The sequence below is a fragment of the Panthera pardus genome, unplaced genomic scaffold (assembly GCF_024362965.1).
Source record: "Panthera pardus isolate Hobbes unplaced genomic scaffold, ASM2436296v1 HiC_scaffold_24, whole genome shotgun sequence".
NCBI classification, from domain to species: Eukaryota; Metazoa; Chordata; class Mammalia; order Carnivora; family Felidae; genus Panthera; species Panthera pardus.
Window position 1 is genome coordinate 64,320,447 of NW_026526810.1, and position 18,339 is coordinate 64,338,785.

Below are 18,339 nucleotides of genomic sequence, written 5' to 3' on the forward strand. Positions count from 1 at the left end.
TTGTATACCTGGTATACATCTGCATTCAGTCAAGGGTAGGAGTACACTGGCCTTAATGGGATTTTCCTTAACTTGCTCTCAGTGGGCCTTAGTCTCTGACCAGTATTTCTTTTCAAGAACTAGATGAGGAAGATAAGATAGTTATGGGGCAAGGGCAGTAGGAAGGTCCTTCACACGTGAAAGAAAGAAAAAAGAAAGAGGAAGAAAGAAAGAAAGAAGAAAGAAAGAAAGAAAGAAAGAAAGAAAGAAAGAAAGAAAGAAAGAAGGAAGGAAGGAAAAGGAAGGAAGGAAGGAAAAGAGAAAGAAAGAGAAAAAGAAAACAGACATAGAGCATTTGGAACAGTGACTGGAACATAGAAACCCCTCAATAAATATTAGCTATGATCATTTTTATCACTGTTGTTTTTGTCATCCCTGGGAGGTCCAAATGCTGCACACAGGCTCGTAGTAAGTCAAAGGCCACAAAAAGTGGGGCGCCTGGGTGGCTCAGCTGGTTAAGTGTTCAGCTTTGGCTCAGGTCATCATCTTGCAGCCATGATCTTGGGGCTGAGTTCAAGCCCCCATCGGGCTTTGTGCTGACAGCTCAGAGCCTGGAGCCTGCTTCGGATGCTGTGTCTCCCTCTCTCTCTGCCCTCCCCTGCTCATGCACTGTCTCTCTCTGTCTCTCAAAAATAAAAACTAAAAAAAAATGCATTACATTTAAAAAAAAAAAAAAAAAAAAAAGGAGGGAGGCACCTGGGGTGGCTCAGTCAGTTGAGCATCCAACATCGGCTTAGGTCATGAACTCGCGGTTCATGGGATGGAGCCCTGAGTCAGGCTCTGTGCTGACAGCTTGGAGCCTGGAGCCTGCTTCAGATTCTGTGTCTCCCTCTCTCTCTGCCCCTCCCCCTCTCAACTCTGTCTCTCTCAAAAATAAAGATTAAAAAAATTAATAAAAATAAACACTAAAAAACAAAAACAAAAACAAATGATGTGGATTCCGAGAGGCAGCAGTCACTGAGTGTCCCTCTGAGCCAGCGGAGAGCTAGAGGACATCTTCCATTTAGTTGGGAAGACTGGATACAAATCTAAGAATCAAATAACAAAACAAGGTAGCACACAGCTAAGTACCCAAATGAGTGCTACCAGAAGTATCATTGAAGAAGGTTAGATTCAGGAGGGATTAATTGGCCTCAGGAAAGCTCACATAGGCGATCAAGATGAGCTCTGCGAGATGGATAATATTTGAGAAAGGGCTCTCAGGGAAGAAACAAAAAAGAACAAAACATGTTCAGAAGACAAAAGGAAGACCAGTCTGTTAGAATAGAAATTTGGTCACCAACCTTAACCCATTAGGTAAGTTCAATAAACAGGAAGGCAGTGCAACAGAGAGAGACAATGTAACTTTGGAGCCAGACTTTACCTCATTTTCAATCCCACTTACTACATCTGCCACTTACTAAATCTGTGATCTTAACCTCTCCAAGCCTCAGTTTCCTTTTCTGGAAAATGGGACTATTAACATGGAACACATAATATTGCTTTGTAGATAAAACTGTATATAAAGCACAATGTTTTGGCACACAGTAAACACTTTTTAATTTTTTTTTAAGTTTATTTATTTATTTTGAGAGAGAGAGGGCATACGCAGGGGAAGGGCAGAGAGAGGGGGAGAGAGACTCCCACTCAAGCAGGGAGGAGAAGCCCGACCCAGGCCTCGACATGGGGCTCGAACCTACGAACCTCGACATCATGACCTGAGCCGAAAACGCAAGTCAGATGTTTAACCGACTGAGCCACCCAGGTGCCCCAGTAAACACTTTTTTAAATGATAGCTATCATTCTTCACGAAGTACCCAGCACTATGCCAAGCACACAGTAGACCTTCACGAAACGGTGGTTAATGCCATCCCTTTCCTTCTGTTGCTGTTGTCAGCCCTGGGCTGACCTGACCCTTAAGTAGGCCCGTGTTTCATGCCACCATACCAACCTAGGCACCTTAACACTGCATCACATTGAATATATTTAATATACATATCCCTCATTCAACATCGTTCTTGCAGAAATGTATCTGAAATGATATTTAAAACTTTATTTTTGAAATCGACCGCAAATAATTTGTAACTGGCACCGCTCCTTCTGCCATTGCTGTACCTGGGAATGCCTGTAAGATGAGAAAATTTAACCTAAGATTGTTTTTGCAATCTGATCAACTTTTTGTCAAAAAAGTTGCCAAAATTGCCAAAGCTGCCAAATTTCAAAACAGATGAAGTCGACTTTGTTCCTGTGATAGCAGGTAAGTACACATTTTAAATCTGAGATTTTGCAGTGGACGCTTTCCATACTCCATATGGACGCTTTCCATACTCCATACTCCATTCTTCCCAGTCTGGAACGCGTAGGCCCTTGGAAACCTCCCAGACCCTGGGCACTGAGCCTCTAGCACTTAATGGACGTAAGGGCCCTGAGACTGTGGCAGTTGGAAAGACATGACGAATGACTAGGATCAAACACACAAAGGAAGCCCTTCCCCAGGCTTCCTTGAGTGGGGCTGGCCAGCTGCAGGGTCAGCACCTACCTGAGGGAAAGCATGTTTGCAACTTAATTGGATTCAGCGCTTGAAAAGTCTGTGGTCAGCCATCTCTGTCAGCACGAAATGTTTTATTTTTTTAATTTTTTTTACATTTATTTATTTTTGAGAGACAGAATCAGAGCACAAATGGGGGAGGGGCAGAGAGAGATGCAGAATGCGAAACAGGCTCCAGGCTCTGAGCTGTCAGCACAGAGCCCGTCTTATCTCACGAACCATGAGATCTCACAAACCATGAGATCAGGAGGAAGCTTAACTGACTGAGCCCCCCGGGGCGCCCCTGTCAGCATAAAATGTAATGCCAGCACTTGGGTCCTGCTGCCGTCCCCATCCAGGACACTTGAGTCTGCGACCGTTGATGAATAACCACTTGGTGATCCTCCCATCCCAATGAGAGAGGCTCAGCTGAGGGCCTGCAAAAGAGAAATGACTTCCTGGATAAATAACTATATAACTATATATATATATATATATATATATATATATATATATATATATATATATATATATATAGTTATATATATGTATATTTGCTCCCTGGGGCCCAAGTCAACTGTTTGCTGGATAATGTTCTCCTGGGCACAAAAATCAATGTTTTGTTAGCTTTGTGGGGAGAAGCGCCTGAAGGGATCCCAGCTGTGGAAAAGGCAACCAGGCTCCACCTGGGAGGCGGAGGGACAGATGTCTCAGAAGTTTCGCCTCTGGCAATGCAGATCCTAGCAGCCTTGGAGATTTTTGCAACTTTGAGGAACATTTTATCTCAAAGGCAGTGAAGTCACACAAATCCCAGAGCTTGAGATGCTGGGTGAGAGCCAACACAGCAACACGGACTTGAGAAGCCCAGAGCAAGCGCCCCACTGCAGTCATTTGCTCGGTCCCTTGACAACTGTTGCACTATCCCCTTACTGTCAGTATTATAATTTACTGAATATATATGTACTCATTTAGCTCCAATAGTTCTTTTTATTTTTTTTAATGTTTATTTATTTTTGAGAGAGAGCACGTGTGCGCGAGAGCCGGGGAGGGGCAGGAAGAGGGGGATGTAGGATCTGAAGCTGGCTCTGCGCTGACAGCAGAGACCCTGACTCTGGTGGAGCTCAAGAACCAGGAGATCATGACCCAAGCCAAAGTCAGATGCTCAACTTGAAAAAGCAGACCTAGGCCGGCCAACTAGTGACTATGTCCCTGACATGGCCGCAGAAAGAGGTTCCCACTCAAACCTCAGACCACGCCTCCTCCCCTTGAGTAACTTACGTTTTCTAAGAAAGCAGGCTACTGATTGATGCATTCTTCCGAAGTCTAAAGTGGGAGGAAGGGAATATGAGAGGCGTGGAAAGTTTGAGTAGAAGAGGGAGGGCTTCTCTCAGGTAGGGGCCAGAGGCAGGAGCCCTCAACCCTGTCCAGGCTTAGAATGACCTGGGAGCATTTTACCCCTCCCCAAACCAATTAATCAGAGTCTCTGGGGATGGTGTTTGGTGCTAGGTATTTATATAGCACAGCAAGGCTGACAGCCAATGGTTAATGGGTGACCAGTGAGAAATGTTCTGTATACATGTTAGAGATCCTCAGACACAGTGGTTCTTAAAGTTCAGGTGCATCAGAATCTCCTGGAAAACTTGTTCAAACACAGATTGTTGAGCTCTACCCCCAGAGTTTCTGATTCAATAGGTCTGTGACTACCAGGCCCAACATTTGCATTTTTAACAAGTTCCAGGTGACGCTGATAATTGCTGATCTGGGACCACACCTTGGCAGCCATTGTTCTATCCTTCCCCAGCCAATCGGCTGACGCCACGACCCTTCCCCAGCCAATCGGCTAAGGCCATGATCCCTATAAAACCTTTGTGCTTTTGAAACCCGCTCACTTTCCGGTATCTCACCGCTGCCTCGGTTCAGGTAGGGGATTGAGCTCCCGCTAGCTCGAATAAAGGCTCTTTGCTTTTGCACCAGGGACTTGGCTCTCTGGTGGTCTTTGGGGATCACGAATAAAGGCTCTTTGCTTTTGCACCAGGGACTTGGCTCTCTGGTGGTCTTTGGGGATCACGAATAAAGGCTCTTTGCTTTTGCACCAGGGACTTGGCTCTCTGGTGGTCTTTGGGGATCACGAATTCTGGACATAACAAACTGAGCCACCCGAGCGCCTCTCAGATAATCCTTTTTCAATGAAATTGTGCAACACCTTATTTCAAGGAATACTGGTGTCAATAAATACAAGTAAAAATAAGTTTAATGAGAGGCGCCTGGGTGGCTCAGTCGGTTGAGAGTCCAACTTCAGCTCAGGTCACGATCTCCCAGTTCGTGAGTTGGAGCCCCACGTCGGGCTCTGTGCTGACAGCTCAGAGCCTGGAGCCTGCTTTGGATTCTGTGTCTTCCTCCCTCTCTGCCCTTCTCCCACTCACACTCTGTCTCTCTTTCTCTCCCAAAAATAAACATAAAAAAACATTTTTTTAGTAAATAAAAAAAGCTTAATGAATGTCATCTAATTTTTAGGGTTTTTTTAACACCGTTGATTTTTTTAAATTATATTTTAAGTAATCTCTACACCCAACATGGGACCTGAACTCATTACCCTGAGTTCAAGAGTCCTATGTTCTACCCACTGAGCCAGCCAGGTGCCCCAATGTCCTCCAATTTTTAAAAATTCTACCCAGATAATGTTTTTTATTGAAGACTCAGCCTGAAGTCTGTGGTCTCTGTTAGAAAAGGAGAGAAACAAACAATTTATTTACCTCCCTGCTCTAATACGAGACTTCCTCCTAAATTTTTATCACAGGGATCATAAGAGAACTATTGAAGGCAATGTTCATGCACCACCTAAGACTACAAACAGAGACACACTCACTGTGCTCTGCCTCCATGGGAACCATTTTCTCCTTCCCTTTTCAGCCTGGCATCACACCAAAGGGGTGGGTTGAAAGTCAGAAAGCTCCTGGCCCTGGCTCTGCCATTCACTCGGTGGCCTTGGGAAGGGCACTTGATGTTTTGCAAACTCCAGCTCCTTCATTGGTACAAGAGGGAGTTGATTGAGGTATTTCTAAGGACTCTTCCAGCTCTAACCCTCTATTATCCAAGACTCTCTCCAACAGGGCAAATATCTGCCACAAAAGAACCCCACTCACCATGTTGCTTGGCCGGCTGGAGCAGTGATTCTCTTACTGGAAATGACTGTTTTTCTAGCTTCTGTAAGAACAGAAAAGCATTAGCCTCACTCCCCAGCCTTAATGCTGACTTTCAGGAACTCCTGAGCTAACCTGGGAGAGTGGGGTGTGGACCCTTACTTAGCCCATTTTTCTTCCAAGATTGGTTCCCCCTGTGGTCTGATGTCTCAGTTTCAAAGAAGAAACATGAGCACGTGGAAGGAATAGGGGCATTGGAAACCAAGAGGCGTTGATTAAAATCTTATGTCTGACACTCTTTAGTTGTGTGATGATGGGCTATTTTCTCAACTTTTCTCAGACATTTAAAAAAGTAATCATACTCGCCTCATAAAACTCTTAAGAGGGGTGAACAATGTCACTATTTATTGAGAGCATAAAAAGGCACATTATCTGCGGAGACTGAACAATAAAATTCCAGTGGTGTTCTTAAATGTCTGCTGTAGAAGGTCTGCAATACTTGCCCTGGGGTATGAAATTCTTGGAAAGGCTAGCAGGGCTGTCCGCATGGTGTCGTCCTCCTCCTCCTCCTCCATGCCATTACTCCCCTAAGAAAGAGGGCAGCAGCCAGAGGGGGATCATGCCCTCTGCGGCTGCTCCTGGGGCTGTGGCCAGCTGAGGTCCCAGTCAGTGCCAAGCCCAGCGACATGACTGCAGCTCGGTGGTTTGAAACTCAGCACATGCAGCAGGGGTGCAACACCGCGATGGGCAACATCGACAAGTACACAAAACACTGTAAAGACCTCAACACTTTCCTGCGTGAAGCCTCTCCAGTGTGGCCGCTGATGAAGTTCTGGGGTGACGGGGGTTCGTGGGGTCCAGAGCCGACAGCCAAGAAAGAATTCTTGAAGACTTCTTTGGTGCAAAAGGTGATTTTATTAAAGCACGGGGACAGGACCCATGGGCAGGAAGAGCTGCACTGGGGGGTCCTGATGGTAACTCATTATATATCTTCAGGTTGGGAGGGGGGTCAGGGATAGACCTGAGAAATTTGGAAGCAAGGTTTCCAGGACCTCGAGGGACTAGCTATTGCTAGGGAAATGCCATTTATTACCGTTTAGTAAAACCTCAGTCATGAGACCCTTTATGTACATCGGTATGATATATCGATGTATAATGGCGGGGGGGGGGGGCATAAGCTTGGAGTATGATTGCCAGCATATATCTTGTGACAGTTGAGATAAAGGAAGTAGACTTACAGGATCCTCAAGGTTGGGATAATGTTAAGCTAAGGTTCTCTTTTGCCCCAGCAAAGTGTCATCCTTGAGGCAGCTGAGCTCCCAGAGGGAGGTCATTCTGCCGGTTTCAAGGACTTGTCGGTGGGCTGTAGGCAGTAAGGGAATTTAATTTTCCACTTGCCTTAGTTTCCCACATCACCATGGCAAGCACTTAAACCCCTTTCCTTTGTTCTTGTTCCTTGTCCAAGGAATATGACACAGATCCCACCTGGGGAGGGGATTGGGTGTTAGCTTGTGCTTTGGCCCCTCTGCCTGCCTCGTGCTCCCTCATCGGCCGCCACCTGTCAGACCCCCACTGTAGCCTGCAAGAAGGGCTGTGAAAACTGCCACCTGAGCCAAGGGCCTGTGTCCTTAACTACATGTGAGCTCACTTCAGGGAAGTACCCAGACTGCTGTACAGAGAGAAGCAACTGGCCACTCCTTGCACCATGGCCCGTGTCTCTCCATAACAGGAGGACGGCCTGGTTCCAGCTGATGTCGACTGGTCACTGTGCACTTCAATAATATTGTCTAAAGCCGGTGTCCACCACCCCCCAAGGCCTCACCCTAAGCTCTGCGGACTCTGGACATTGCTGCTACATTTCCACCCTCCAGTTCTTTACTAATCCTTACCCTCTTTGTAAATTCCACTTCCCTCCCACACACCCAACTTCACGCACACTTAATTGCGTAGGGGATTTTATGGATGCTCCCAATGATGCAGAAAGAGAAGTCATTGTCTTTGGCCCTTCACTGCTGTTTATCTTCCTGCGTGTGATACCGTGTGGCCCTTCAGGGGTCAAGCACAGAGGACCTCAGCAAAGACGGATCCAGGTTTTGTGGGGCCCAGGGCATACATAATGTTGAAGGCCCTTTTAAAGAAAAGGAATATAAAATTACAAATGCTAACCAAGTTTGGGCCTTGGAAGGGCTGTGTTTGGACAGTTCAGAGGGACCAAGGCAGGGGAGATTATCCAAGGAAAAAAGGCAGAAAAATCTTCACTGGGTTCCCTGTATTGGACAAAGGTGCCTGGTTTTGCTGCAATTAGAGATTTGGGTCTTCCTCACGAGTGTGTGTTATTATCCCAGGAAAGTATTGAGGTTTGGAAACCCTTATCTTTCAGGCATCAGCTGTACCTGTTCTGCAGGCAGGAGGGAGGGCAGCATCCTGAGAAGGCTCGGGCTGGAACGTCCAGCAGGGTCTGTCTCCCACCCACCTGAGACCTGCCTGGGGGTCCCATCTCGTGTAAAGGAGACGGAGGGGAGGAAGAGCAGGTGATGCCCCCAGATGCCAGTCAGGTCTGAGGTCTGACCCCCTTGTACGTCCTCATGGATCACCAATAAGACCCAGAGCAGGAACCTCAGATTTCTGAAGTGAGTCTCTCTCCCTTGGGAATTTCAGAATCAGGACCTTCCGAGAATCTTGATCTGGTCCTAATTAGTGTTTTTCTAACTGTGATGAAGGAGCAGTTTTGTATGCAATCTGCCAGACCCATGCTTTCGTAAAATACAATAAGGTGAATTACTAGAAAAATGAAATAGAACATATACATATAGAAAACAGCATCTGACTCCTGACTTCGGCTCAGATCATGATCTCACAGTTTGTGAGTTTGAGCCCTGCCTCGGGCTCCTCACTGAGAGCAAAAAGCCTGCCTGGGATTCTCTCTCCCTCTATCTCTGCCTCTCCCCCGCTCTCTCCCTCCCTCAAAATAACTAAACTTTAAAAAAAAGAAAACACAAAACCAAATTTCTTATTATTAGATTCAATTAACATAAAATCACTCTATTGAATTGGCATAAGAGTTTCTGGATGCTTCCTCTTCTATACTTTTCCCGTTTTCAGGAGAAAAACACATATTATACACACATGTACACATAAATACTAATATAAGACATACACATCCATACACATATACATACACAGGGACACATTCACACATGTGCACGTGTGTAGACAACATACACAAACATACATCGACACACATGAACACTCAACCAACCCCTCTCCCTCCCTCTACCAACTCTGCTTCCTTCTCACATTTTGAAAGAGACTTTCCTACACAGATTATGGCTCAGAACAAGCAAAGGGTGTTTGGAGAAACATGAAGTGGCAGAGAAAGAGAATCCAACGATTCTGACTCCCAGCCCCCCTCCCTGCTTTCTAGAAAGAGATTTAAGGCAGAGCTCCCTGTGACCTACCACACCACGCTAGCGCACCCCAAATATGGCCTTGCCATACTGTACCCTGCCCATCACCATCGCTATCTGGCCACTCCTGTGCTCTTGGCCAAGGAAGACATACTGGAAGTGAGAGAAAAACATTCTCCTACCCATCTGGCATCTCCCCAGTGTCGTGGGCAGGCTCCACTTCCTCTGTCTGCACCTTAAATGATGGTGTTTTTCAGGGTCCTATTCTTAGCTCTCTTTTCTTCTCACAACAGCACTCTCTTGAGTAACTTGATGCACATCCAGGGCTTCAACTGCCACTTACCTGTTCCCAAAATCTTACCTCTCTCCCTGATCTCCCAAGTTCCAGACACGTAAAGCCGTCTAGCTGCAGTTACTAGCCTCCTCAATGTCCTGTATGCATCTTAAGAAAAACACTCAGGGGGTGCCTGGGTGGCTCAGTCGGTTGAGTGTCTGACTTCAGCTCAGGTCATGATTACACAGCTCGTGAGTTTGAGCCCTGCGTCAGGCTCTGTGCTGACAGCCCAGAACCTGGATGGAGCCTGCTTTGGATTCTGTGTCTCCCTCTCTCTGCCCCTAACCCACTTTCATTCTGTCTCTGTCTCTCTCAAAACTAAATAAACATTTAAAAAAAATTTTTTTTAATAAAAGAAAAAGAAAAACACTCAGAACTGAGCTCATGATCTTCCTGGCTTCCAAACTTGCCCCTCCTGCAATCTCTCAGTCTTGGTTGGTAGAAACATCATACTCAATCATTCAAGGTCCTTATCTAAGAGACACCTGTATCAACTCATTCTTGTTTCCTTCTCTGGTAATTCACCATTTATCCCAGGTGCTGCCTTAAGAGGGCACAAAAGCTCTTGGTTTGTTTGTTTGTTTCCAAATATCCTGGGTTCCTAACATGTGCCCAACACATGCGATGGCTTTGGAGGGGAGCTGTAATTTGGAGTTAGACAAACACACATAAATTGTTGCAATCAAGGATTCATTATCTAGCTTCAGAAGCAAATAAAAACACCACCTTTGAAACATCATCAAACAATAACAAAAAGTACAATGACTCAAATAGATTCTATAACATTTTTCTCCCACTTCCCTCATTCATCCCAACTAAGCAAACCCATTCTCTGTTAAATACAAATCCCCCTGTTAAATGTTTCTGGGATACCACGGAGGCTATAACCAGAGTCAGGCAACACTAGGAGAAATTCGACCATTCAGTATCTATAAGAGTGAAGTCCTCAGAAGCTGGAGAGTGTGGAAAGAATTCAGAAAAGAATAAATCCTTCAATAGATTAATTATATCCAAACAAGTTGTACAGCAACCTGGGTGGGAGTCTCTGACTTCCGTGTGTAGGTTGAAGAATTAGATGAAGTGTAACTTGAACCTTGGGGGCCTTTGACTGTGAAACTGGCCCATTCAGAGTGTAATGACACAGCATCCATGAAGGAGGGCTCAGAGGGGCAGTTTGGGGCCTGAGAAGCTGCCCAAAAGTCTTGGGACAAAATCTCTGCTGGGCCACTGAGAACATGTTTCCGAAAAGTCACTTGAGAAGGGGCTCCCCAGCCATCTAAGACAACACAGTTACTTCTTAGTAGGTAAGTTTGTTTTAACATGCAGAACTTTTTAAATTAAGGATAGAAATATTTAAAAGAATCAAACACGTAGCATTAATATGTTTATATGAAGTAATTTGTACATATTTGGTATTTTAAGTATTTGCAGTATTTAAGAAAATTTAGTCTATTACAGTAATAAACTGGCCTTACAATTCTAATTTAAAATGTGTAATTGGTTTAGATGGGTGATTTGAGGTGGAACTTTGCTTTAAATTTAGTTTTGGAGGGGTGCCTAGGTGGCTCAGTCAGTTAGGGATCCGACGTCAGCTCAGGTCATGATCTCATGGTTCATGAGTTCAAGCTCTGCATCAGGCTTTGTGCTGACCAATTAGAGCCTGGAGCCTGCTTTGCATTCTGTGTCTCCCTCTCTCTCTGCCCCTCCCCCGCTCATGCTCTGTCTCTCTGTCTCTCTCTCTTTCAAATAAATAAACATTAAAAAAAATTAATAATAAATAAAATTAGTTTTGGAACATTGAAGGAAACAAAATTGAATCACCATATTTATAAATTGTTTAGATTTTAGTGTTTTAGGGATTCAGGAATGCTTTGTTGGTTTGCCAGATGACTGAATTACTTTATAAGGACAGGGAATATTTTAAATGTGTAAAATATATTTTTTAATGTTTAAAGTAGTCTTATTAACTACATGTATAAATAGTACCAAATAGTCATCAAATACAAGCATATGAAATGATTATCAAAATGTATGTTTGTGGGGCACCTGGCTGGCTCAGTTGGTTAAGCATCCAACTTTTGATTTTAGCTCAGGTCATGATTTCATGGTTCATGAGATTAAGCCCTGCTCCACACTGTCAGCACAGAGCCTGAGTGGGAATCTCTCTCTCTCCCTCTCTCTCTTTCTGCTCCTCGTGGGATTCTCTCTCCCCCACACTCACTCCAGCCCTCTTTCTCAAATAAATAAATAAATAAATAAATAAATAAATAAATAAATAAATAAAATTTAATCCTTTTAAAAATTATATTTGTTTATAAATTAAACATAAAAGCTTAAGGAAGAACTGGGCTTCTGATTTGCATTTTTAACATAAGGAACATAAATTTTCTTTTATTATTATTTTTTAATGTTTATTTATTTATTTACTTAAAGAGAGAGACAGTTGGCTCACACAGGAGGGGAGAGAGAGAGAATCCCAAGCAGGCTCTGCACTGTCAGCATAGAGCCTGATGCAGGCAGGGCTCAAACTCACAAACCATGAGATCATAACCTGAGCCAAAACCAAGTCGGTCGCTCAACTGACTGAACCACCCCAGCACCCCCTTTTATGATTATTTTTTTAATGTTTACTTATTTTGAGAGAGAGAGAGAGAGAGAGAGCATGAGCAGGGGAGGGGCAGAGAAAGAGGGGAGACAGAGAACCCCAAGCAGGCTCTTCACTGTCAGCACAGAGCCCACCATGGGGCTTGATCTCACAAAACGTGAGATCATGACCTGAGCCGAAATCAAGAGTCAGACACTTAAATGACTGAGCCATCCATCCAGGCATCAGGGAACATAAATTTTTAAAAGCCAGAGTAGCCCTCTGAATCTTTTCTTTCCAGGAACCAAAAGGACATTTTAAAAATTCACATTGACACTATAGGACCAGTCCATTTTCTACACTGTTTTCATCTATACGGTGAACCGTGAGCTTTGGTAATTGTGTTTTCTGGTGTTCCCATGTTTGTTGGGCTTACTGAACACTTCGAAGGGAGGTTGGTCACTGACGATGCAGTGGCCCAGGCTCAGGCCCAAGACCCACAGCGGGCGGCTTCAGCACCAGAACAAAACCTGGAACTGTATCTCTCCTCAGTGCCCTCCCTCCTCTGCCCACGCTGCCTCCCAGTGGCTCACTCGGCTGACTTGCATTCCGGAGAAGCTGAGAAAGGGGAGCAGGACTCCCCTGAGGCCAGTGTGGCGCTGGCAGAGGACATCAGCAAAGTATCTCCAAGAAAAAGTAACACTCAAGAGACTATGGTTGAGTCTTCATCCTCAACTGGGGCTCTTCCTCCTTGGCCAAATTTGGAGTTTTAAGACTACATTTTACTAGGTAGGGGACTTAAAAAAAAAAACAACAGATTGTTAAGCAACTGGCTCCATCAGTATATCAGGCTGCTTGCCTGGAAGAGAGAGAGAGTTTGTATGTGTAAAAAATACCCATCATGTTCAGGGTGATGAGGTGAAGTTATATGAGCGGAATCAAGCGTGCTATATTCCACCAATTAGAGATACTGTGGGGACAAAAACTCCCCATTTCTTAAAAAAATATCAATTTTAAATACAGATATATTTTTGGCAGAAATAAAAAAAAAGACAATGTAGCAATTACTTGGAATCAATCAGTTAGGTACTGGGTTTGGAGGCATGGCATAGAGAGAAAGTTTTGTAGTAAGGGCTCTTAAGAATGGGTAGAATATGGGCAGAGGCCTACAAGTAGTCAATGAGCACAGGAAAGGAGATGTTAAGGAACTGGAGAGAAATCTGCACTCACCGGCTTAGCAGTTCTGAAGTTGGGGGTGGGGTGGACGGATGATTTCATGCTGTTGTAATTCCCAGATTGCCTGCCCCTGGAGGATTTTGCTGGGAGGCATCCAGTGAGGGTTCGGGCTGCCCCTAGGTATACCTGGCACATGTTAGATCTTAATAAGTGTTTGTTTAACAAAACTTGTTTTCAGAGCAAAGGAATAGGGCTAGGAAAATATACAGATTGCAAATCTGGAAAGCTTATAAAACAAAATTTTTTTTTAAAACTCTCTCATTATGTTTAACATTTTCCAGAGAGGAGGAATCTACTACCTGTGGAGACAGCCTGTGCCATTTTCTGGCAGCTCTAAATATTTTAAATTGTCCTATATAGAAACTAATCTACATCTCTGTCGCTGCAGCAATTCGCCGATGCCCAGTCACTGTGAGCCCTACAGAATAAACCCAATTGTTCTTCACACCCAACCTCTGAAATATTTTAAGGGAGTTTCACGACCCTTGCCCTCCAAATATTGGCTCACCAGACAATAACAAGAGCTATAAAATGGCTCCCCCTTTGTGATCCACTAGTTCCAATAATATCCATAAGATATGCTCAATAGAAATAACCCCAAGTGGGGAGGAGTAAATTGGTGCACATCTGTTTACACTTTGTGTAACGGAGAAAAGTTAGAAATAATACAAAGTCCTAAAATTGAGAGTGACTTAAATAAATGACTGGCAACTACATAGTGCTCTAACTGAAGCAGCAAAAGTCATCACTCTGAAGACAAACACACAAAAATCATACTGATGCAGGGAAATGTGTACAGGCAATGCTGTGTGAAGAAATCAGAATATACAACTATTTTTTTTCATTTGGAAATATTTTTAAAGTTTATTTTTATTTATTTTGAGTGAGACAGAGAGCAAGCAGGGGAGGGACAGAGAGGGAGACAGAATCCCAAGCAGGCTCCACACGCTGTCAGCTCAGAGACTGATATGAGGCTTGAACAGACAAACTGTGAGACCAGGACCTGAGCTGAAATCAAGAGTACCCCTAAAACTGTACTTAAACTTTTTTTAATGTTTATTTTTGAGAGAGAGAGAGAGAACAGAAGCAGGGGAGGGGCAGAGAGACAGGGAGATACAGAACCTGAAACAGGCTCCAGGCTCCTAGCTGTCAGCACCGAGCCCGATGCAGGGCTCAAACTCATGAACCACAAGATTATGACATAAGCCGAAGTCTGACGCTCAACTGATTGAGCCACCCAGGTGCCCCTAAAACTGTACTTTCAAATGAACTACAACTATATAAAACAGTCTCTGGCTTTGTTCATCAAAAAAGGCCATAAGTGAATTTGGGAGCCTTCCAGAACATCCTCTCCAAGCCATGCTTCCTCCAGATTCACCTAGCTCAGTGAGCCTACATGTGACCCAGAAGACATTCCACATTTGTTTTTTATTTTTTTATTTTATTTATTTTTTTAACATTTATTTATTTTTGAGAGACAGATACAGAGCACGAGTTGGGGAGGGACAGAGAAAGAGGGAGACACAGAATCCGAAGCAGGCTCCAGGCTCTGAGTTCTCATCACAGAGCCTGAAGCAGGGCTCAAACCCATTAACCCTGAGATCATGACCTGAACCAAAGTCGGACATTCAACCAACTGAGCCATCCAGGCACCCGTTTTTTGTTTTTATAACCAAATCATAATTATAATAGTGTCAGGTACACAACATAATTCATATTTATTGCAAAATTATCACCACAAGCCTAGTTAACAACAGCCACCACACATACTTACAAAATTTTTTTCTTGTGATGAGAACTTGTACAAAATTTTTTTAATTAAAAAAAATTTTACGTGTGATTATTTATTTTGAGTGAGAGTGACAGTGCAAGCAGGGGAGGGACAGAGAGAGGGAGAGAGAATCCCAAGCAGGCTCCGTCTACACTGTCAGCACAGAGCGTGACATAACGCTTCATCTCTCAAATCACGAGATCATGACCTGAGGCAAAATCAAGAGCTGAACGCTTAACCAACTGAGCCACCCAGGTGCCCTTCTTATGGTGAGAACTTTTAAGATTTGCTCTTAGCAACTTTCAAATATACAATATTATTAACAATAGTCACCATGCTGTATGTACATTATATCTCCACGACTTATTTATTTTATATTTGGAAGTTTGTACTTTTTGACCCCCTGCCCCCATTTTGCCCACCATCCACCTCTGGCAACCACCAGTGTGTTCTCTGTGTGCTTGTGTGTGTGTGTGTGTGTTGTTTTGTTTTGTTCTGTTTTTTTAGATTCCACATATAAGTGAGATCATATGGTATTTGTCTTTTTCAGACTTGCTTCACATAGCATAATTCCCCCAAGATCCACTCATGTTGTAGCAAATGGCAAGATTTTATTTTTTATGGCTGAATAATATTCATACAAATACACACACACACACACACACACACACACACACACACCACGTTTCCTTTATTTATTCATCCATCAATGAACTCTTAGGTTGTTTCCATACCTTGGCTATTATGAATAACACTACAACAAACATAGGGGCACAGATATCTTTTCAAATTCATGTTTTTGTTTTCTTCAGATAAATACCCAGAAATGGAATTGCTGGACCCTATGGTAATTCTATTTTTAATTTTGGGGAGGACCTCCATGATGTTTTCCATAGCGGCTGCACCCACATTTGGCTTTAATTCTGTCCTGTGTATTTTCCACTTGCAAACATTGACCACCAAACAAAGAACTTGTAAGGGACAAATCCAGGGAGAAAGGAGAGCTAAGCAACAGACTCCAGGCCTCAGGCACCACTTGGGCATGGTTTTCACCTCTCTCTTCTTCCCACCGCTGTTCCTGTTCTGTGGGTCTTTCTGCTCCCCTTACCATTTTCACCTGGATTCGTAATATCTCTTGGGATCTAGTCAGACACTATCTAGGATACAGCAGGGACAAAATAGACAAAGGTCCTTATCTTTAAGGAACTTATTTTCAAATGATACATGGTGGAGCTGGTGGACCTATTATGAGAGACAGGACATAAATAAATACATGCACAATCAAAAAGAGATAAATACCGTGAAGAAAACAAAACAAAATAACATCATTGGAAGGGACGATGGGTGAAAGACCACTTTAGACCAGGTGGTCATGGAAGAGATTTGAAAATCCAACACTTTAGTAAAATCCCAAAGGATGAGAGCCAGCCCCCTAGAACTGTGAAAAGAAGTCTCCAGGTGGAAGAAAAAGAATAAGAAGACCCCAAATTAGGAATAAGCAAGGCATGTTTAAAAAACTGGAAGAAGGCCACTAGGGCTGGAGGGTCACTCAGAGAGATAGGCAGGAAATGATCCATATGCAAATTGGAAGCCATTAGAAGGGGTTGAGGGTATCTGACTGGAGTTTTTAGAAGATGCTCTGGGTGAGGGGTTGCAGAGAATGGCTTCTCAGGAAGTAAGAGTACAGAATGTCAACCAGTACGGAAACTAATTCACCAGCACAGACAAGATGGTGGTGGTGTGGACTTTGATGACACCTAGCTCAGAGAAAGTAAAGTTGTACATTTTTAAAGGAATATTACCAATAAAATAAAGCCAAAACTAAGGGGGAATTAAACAAAAAACAGTATTAACATATGTACTGTCTACTACACAGATTTCTTATCCTAAAATAACTAAGGCTTGGCTCCAGTTTCCTTGGAAGGCACAGGTAACAAGAACATGTTCTCTCAAGTCTGTCCCTTCCTGTCTCTACAATTCCCGTTTGTGGTCCTTCATCAATTCCCCCTTGTCTGGAAGCCCGGGACCAAAGCAGGGCCCTGGTCACTCCTAGTGGACAAAGAGTGGAGCCTATGGTCCCAAGCCTACCTCGAATGCCAATTACATCTCTTGGGGCACAGAAAGTGGGCAATAAGCATTACAGAAACAAATGTTTCTTCCACTTTCTCTCATGTTTCGATAACACTACTTCCCTACAAAAACATTTTGGAAATTTCTTGGGGATTATTTTAACTATTGCTTATTCTAGAACAGATAGGAAAAAAGGATTTTTATTCTCTGACCCACAGAGATGTGTCTGTCACTTTTAGATGCTCTTTCAGCACTGGCTGTTACAAAAATAAACATCTTCTAATATGCTGGTTAGATGATAGAAAAGGTGATGTAGTGTTCAATATGTTTCTTTTCTGGACTCTGACAGTTTAGACGAAACCCTGTAACTTAGTGTTTGAGAGTGAAGACTCTGGAGTCAGAGTGCGTGGGCTCAAATCCTGGCTTTTCTACTTACTGTGCACTTTCCAGCAAGTTTATTTAACTTCAATAAGCCAGAAGTTCATCTATAAAATGGGAGTTTGGTAACCTCCAAGGAATTTGAAATTGGTGAAATATGATGAGAACTGTTTGTGAATACAATAGAAGGCTTCAAAGCCTGGGCTGTTCCAAACTTCCAGTTCCTCCCATATCATCTGTCCCCTTCACATCTCCCCAAAACATACTCATCAACATACATTCTATTGCACAGACACACATGCATACCACACGCATTCACACCGTAGGTGACAGCCTGCATTCTTGCAGAAAGTGTATTTAACCATTATAAGGAAATTCACTTTACTTACTAAAATAAAATCTTTCTCATTTAGTACAGATTAAAACAACTCCTAGGGGCACCTGGGTGGCTCTGTTGGATGAGCATCAAACTTCAGCTCAGGTTATGATCTCACAGCTCCTGAGTTCAAGCCCCGTGTTGGGCTCTGTGCTGACAGCTCAGAGCCTGGAGCCTGCTTTGGATTCTGTGTCTCCATCTCTCTCTGCCCCTCCCCTATTCGCGATCTGTCTCTCTCTCTTTCTCTCAGAAATAAACACTAAAAAAAAAAAAAAAAAAAAAAAAAAAAATTCTGGAAAGGAGTAACTGGATCCCAGACCTTGCAACTAAACTCCATCACCCTACAGGCTCAAAAAATTTCAATGGCTCCCCTTTTTCCATAGAAAAAAATGATCCACCCTTTTTTTTTTCCAGGAGTGCATGAACTCCCAGAGCCAGCTCAATTTATGTCCACTTCCTAATTGTGGGAAACTTGGATTCTACCAAATGTTTCCCAGA

General features: G+C 43.5%; 2 protein-coding genes and 1 long non-coding RNA gene across 3 annotated transcripts in view; 1 reads left to right on the forward strand and 2 right to left on the reverse strand.

Annotated features, from left to right (window-relative positions):
- Positions 1-18,339, reverse strand: part of NDRG2 (NDRG family member 2) — an 80,130-nt gene that overhangs the window by 34,763 nt on the left and 27,028 nt on the right. The window lies entirely within an intron of this gene.
- Positions 2,872-5,752, reverse strand: LOC109255754 (uncharacterized). Its single transcript, XR_002075338.2, has 3 exons — positions 5,689-5,752; positions 5,217-5,262; positions 2,872-2,982 (listed from the first exon to the last, which is right to left on the reverse strand). It is a non-coding gene; the product is annotated as an uncharacterized LOC109255754 (long non-coding RNA).
- On the forward strand, positions 6,372-9,396 carry LOC128772747 (ribonuclease 8-like). The gene is made up of 3 exons (XM_053888695.1): positions 6,372-6,522; positions 7,264-7,356; positions 9,386-9,396. Exons 1-3 carry the CDS (start codon positions 6,372-6,374, stop codon positions 9,394-9,396), a joined length of 255 nt encoding a protein of 84 aa, XP_053744670.1.

Excerpts from the sequence above, each read along its gene's own strand:
- LOC128772747 (XM_053888695.1), top strand. The coding sequence starts at position 6,372 with ATGACTGCAGCTCGGTGGTTTGAAACTCAGCACATGCAGCAGGGGTGC. Across the intron at positions 6,523-7,263 it reads GCCGCTGATGAAGTTCTGGG|CCTGCAAGAAGGGCTGTGAA; the intron begins GTGACGGGGGTT and ends CCCCCACTGTAG.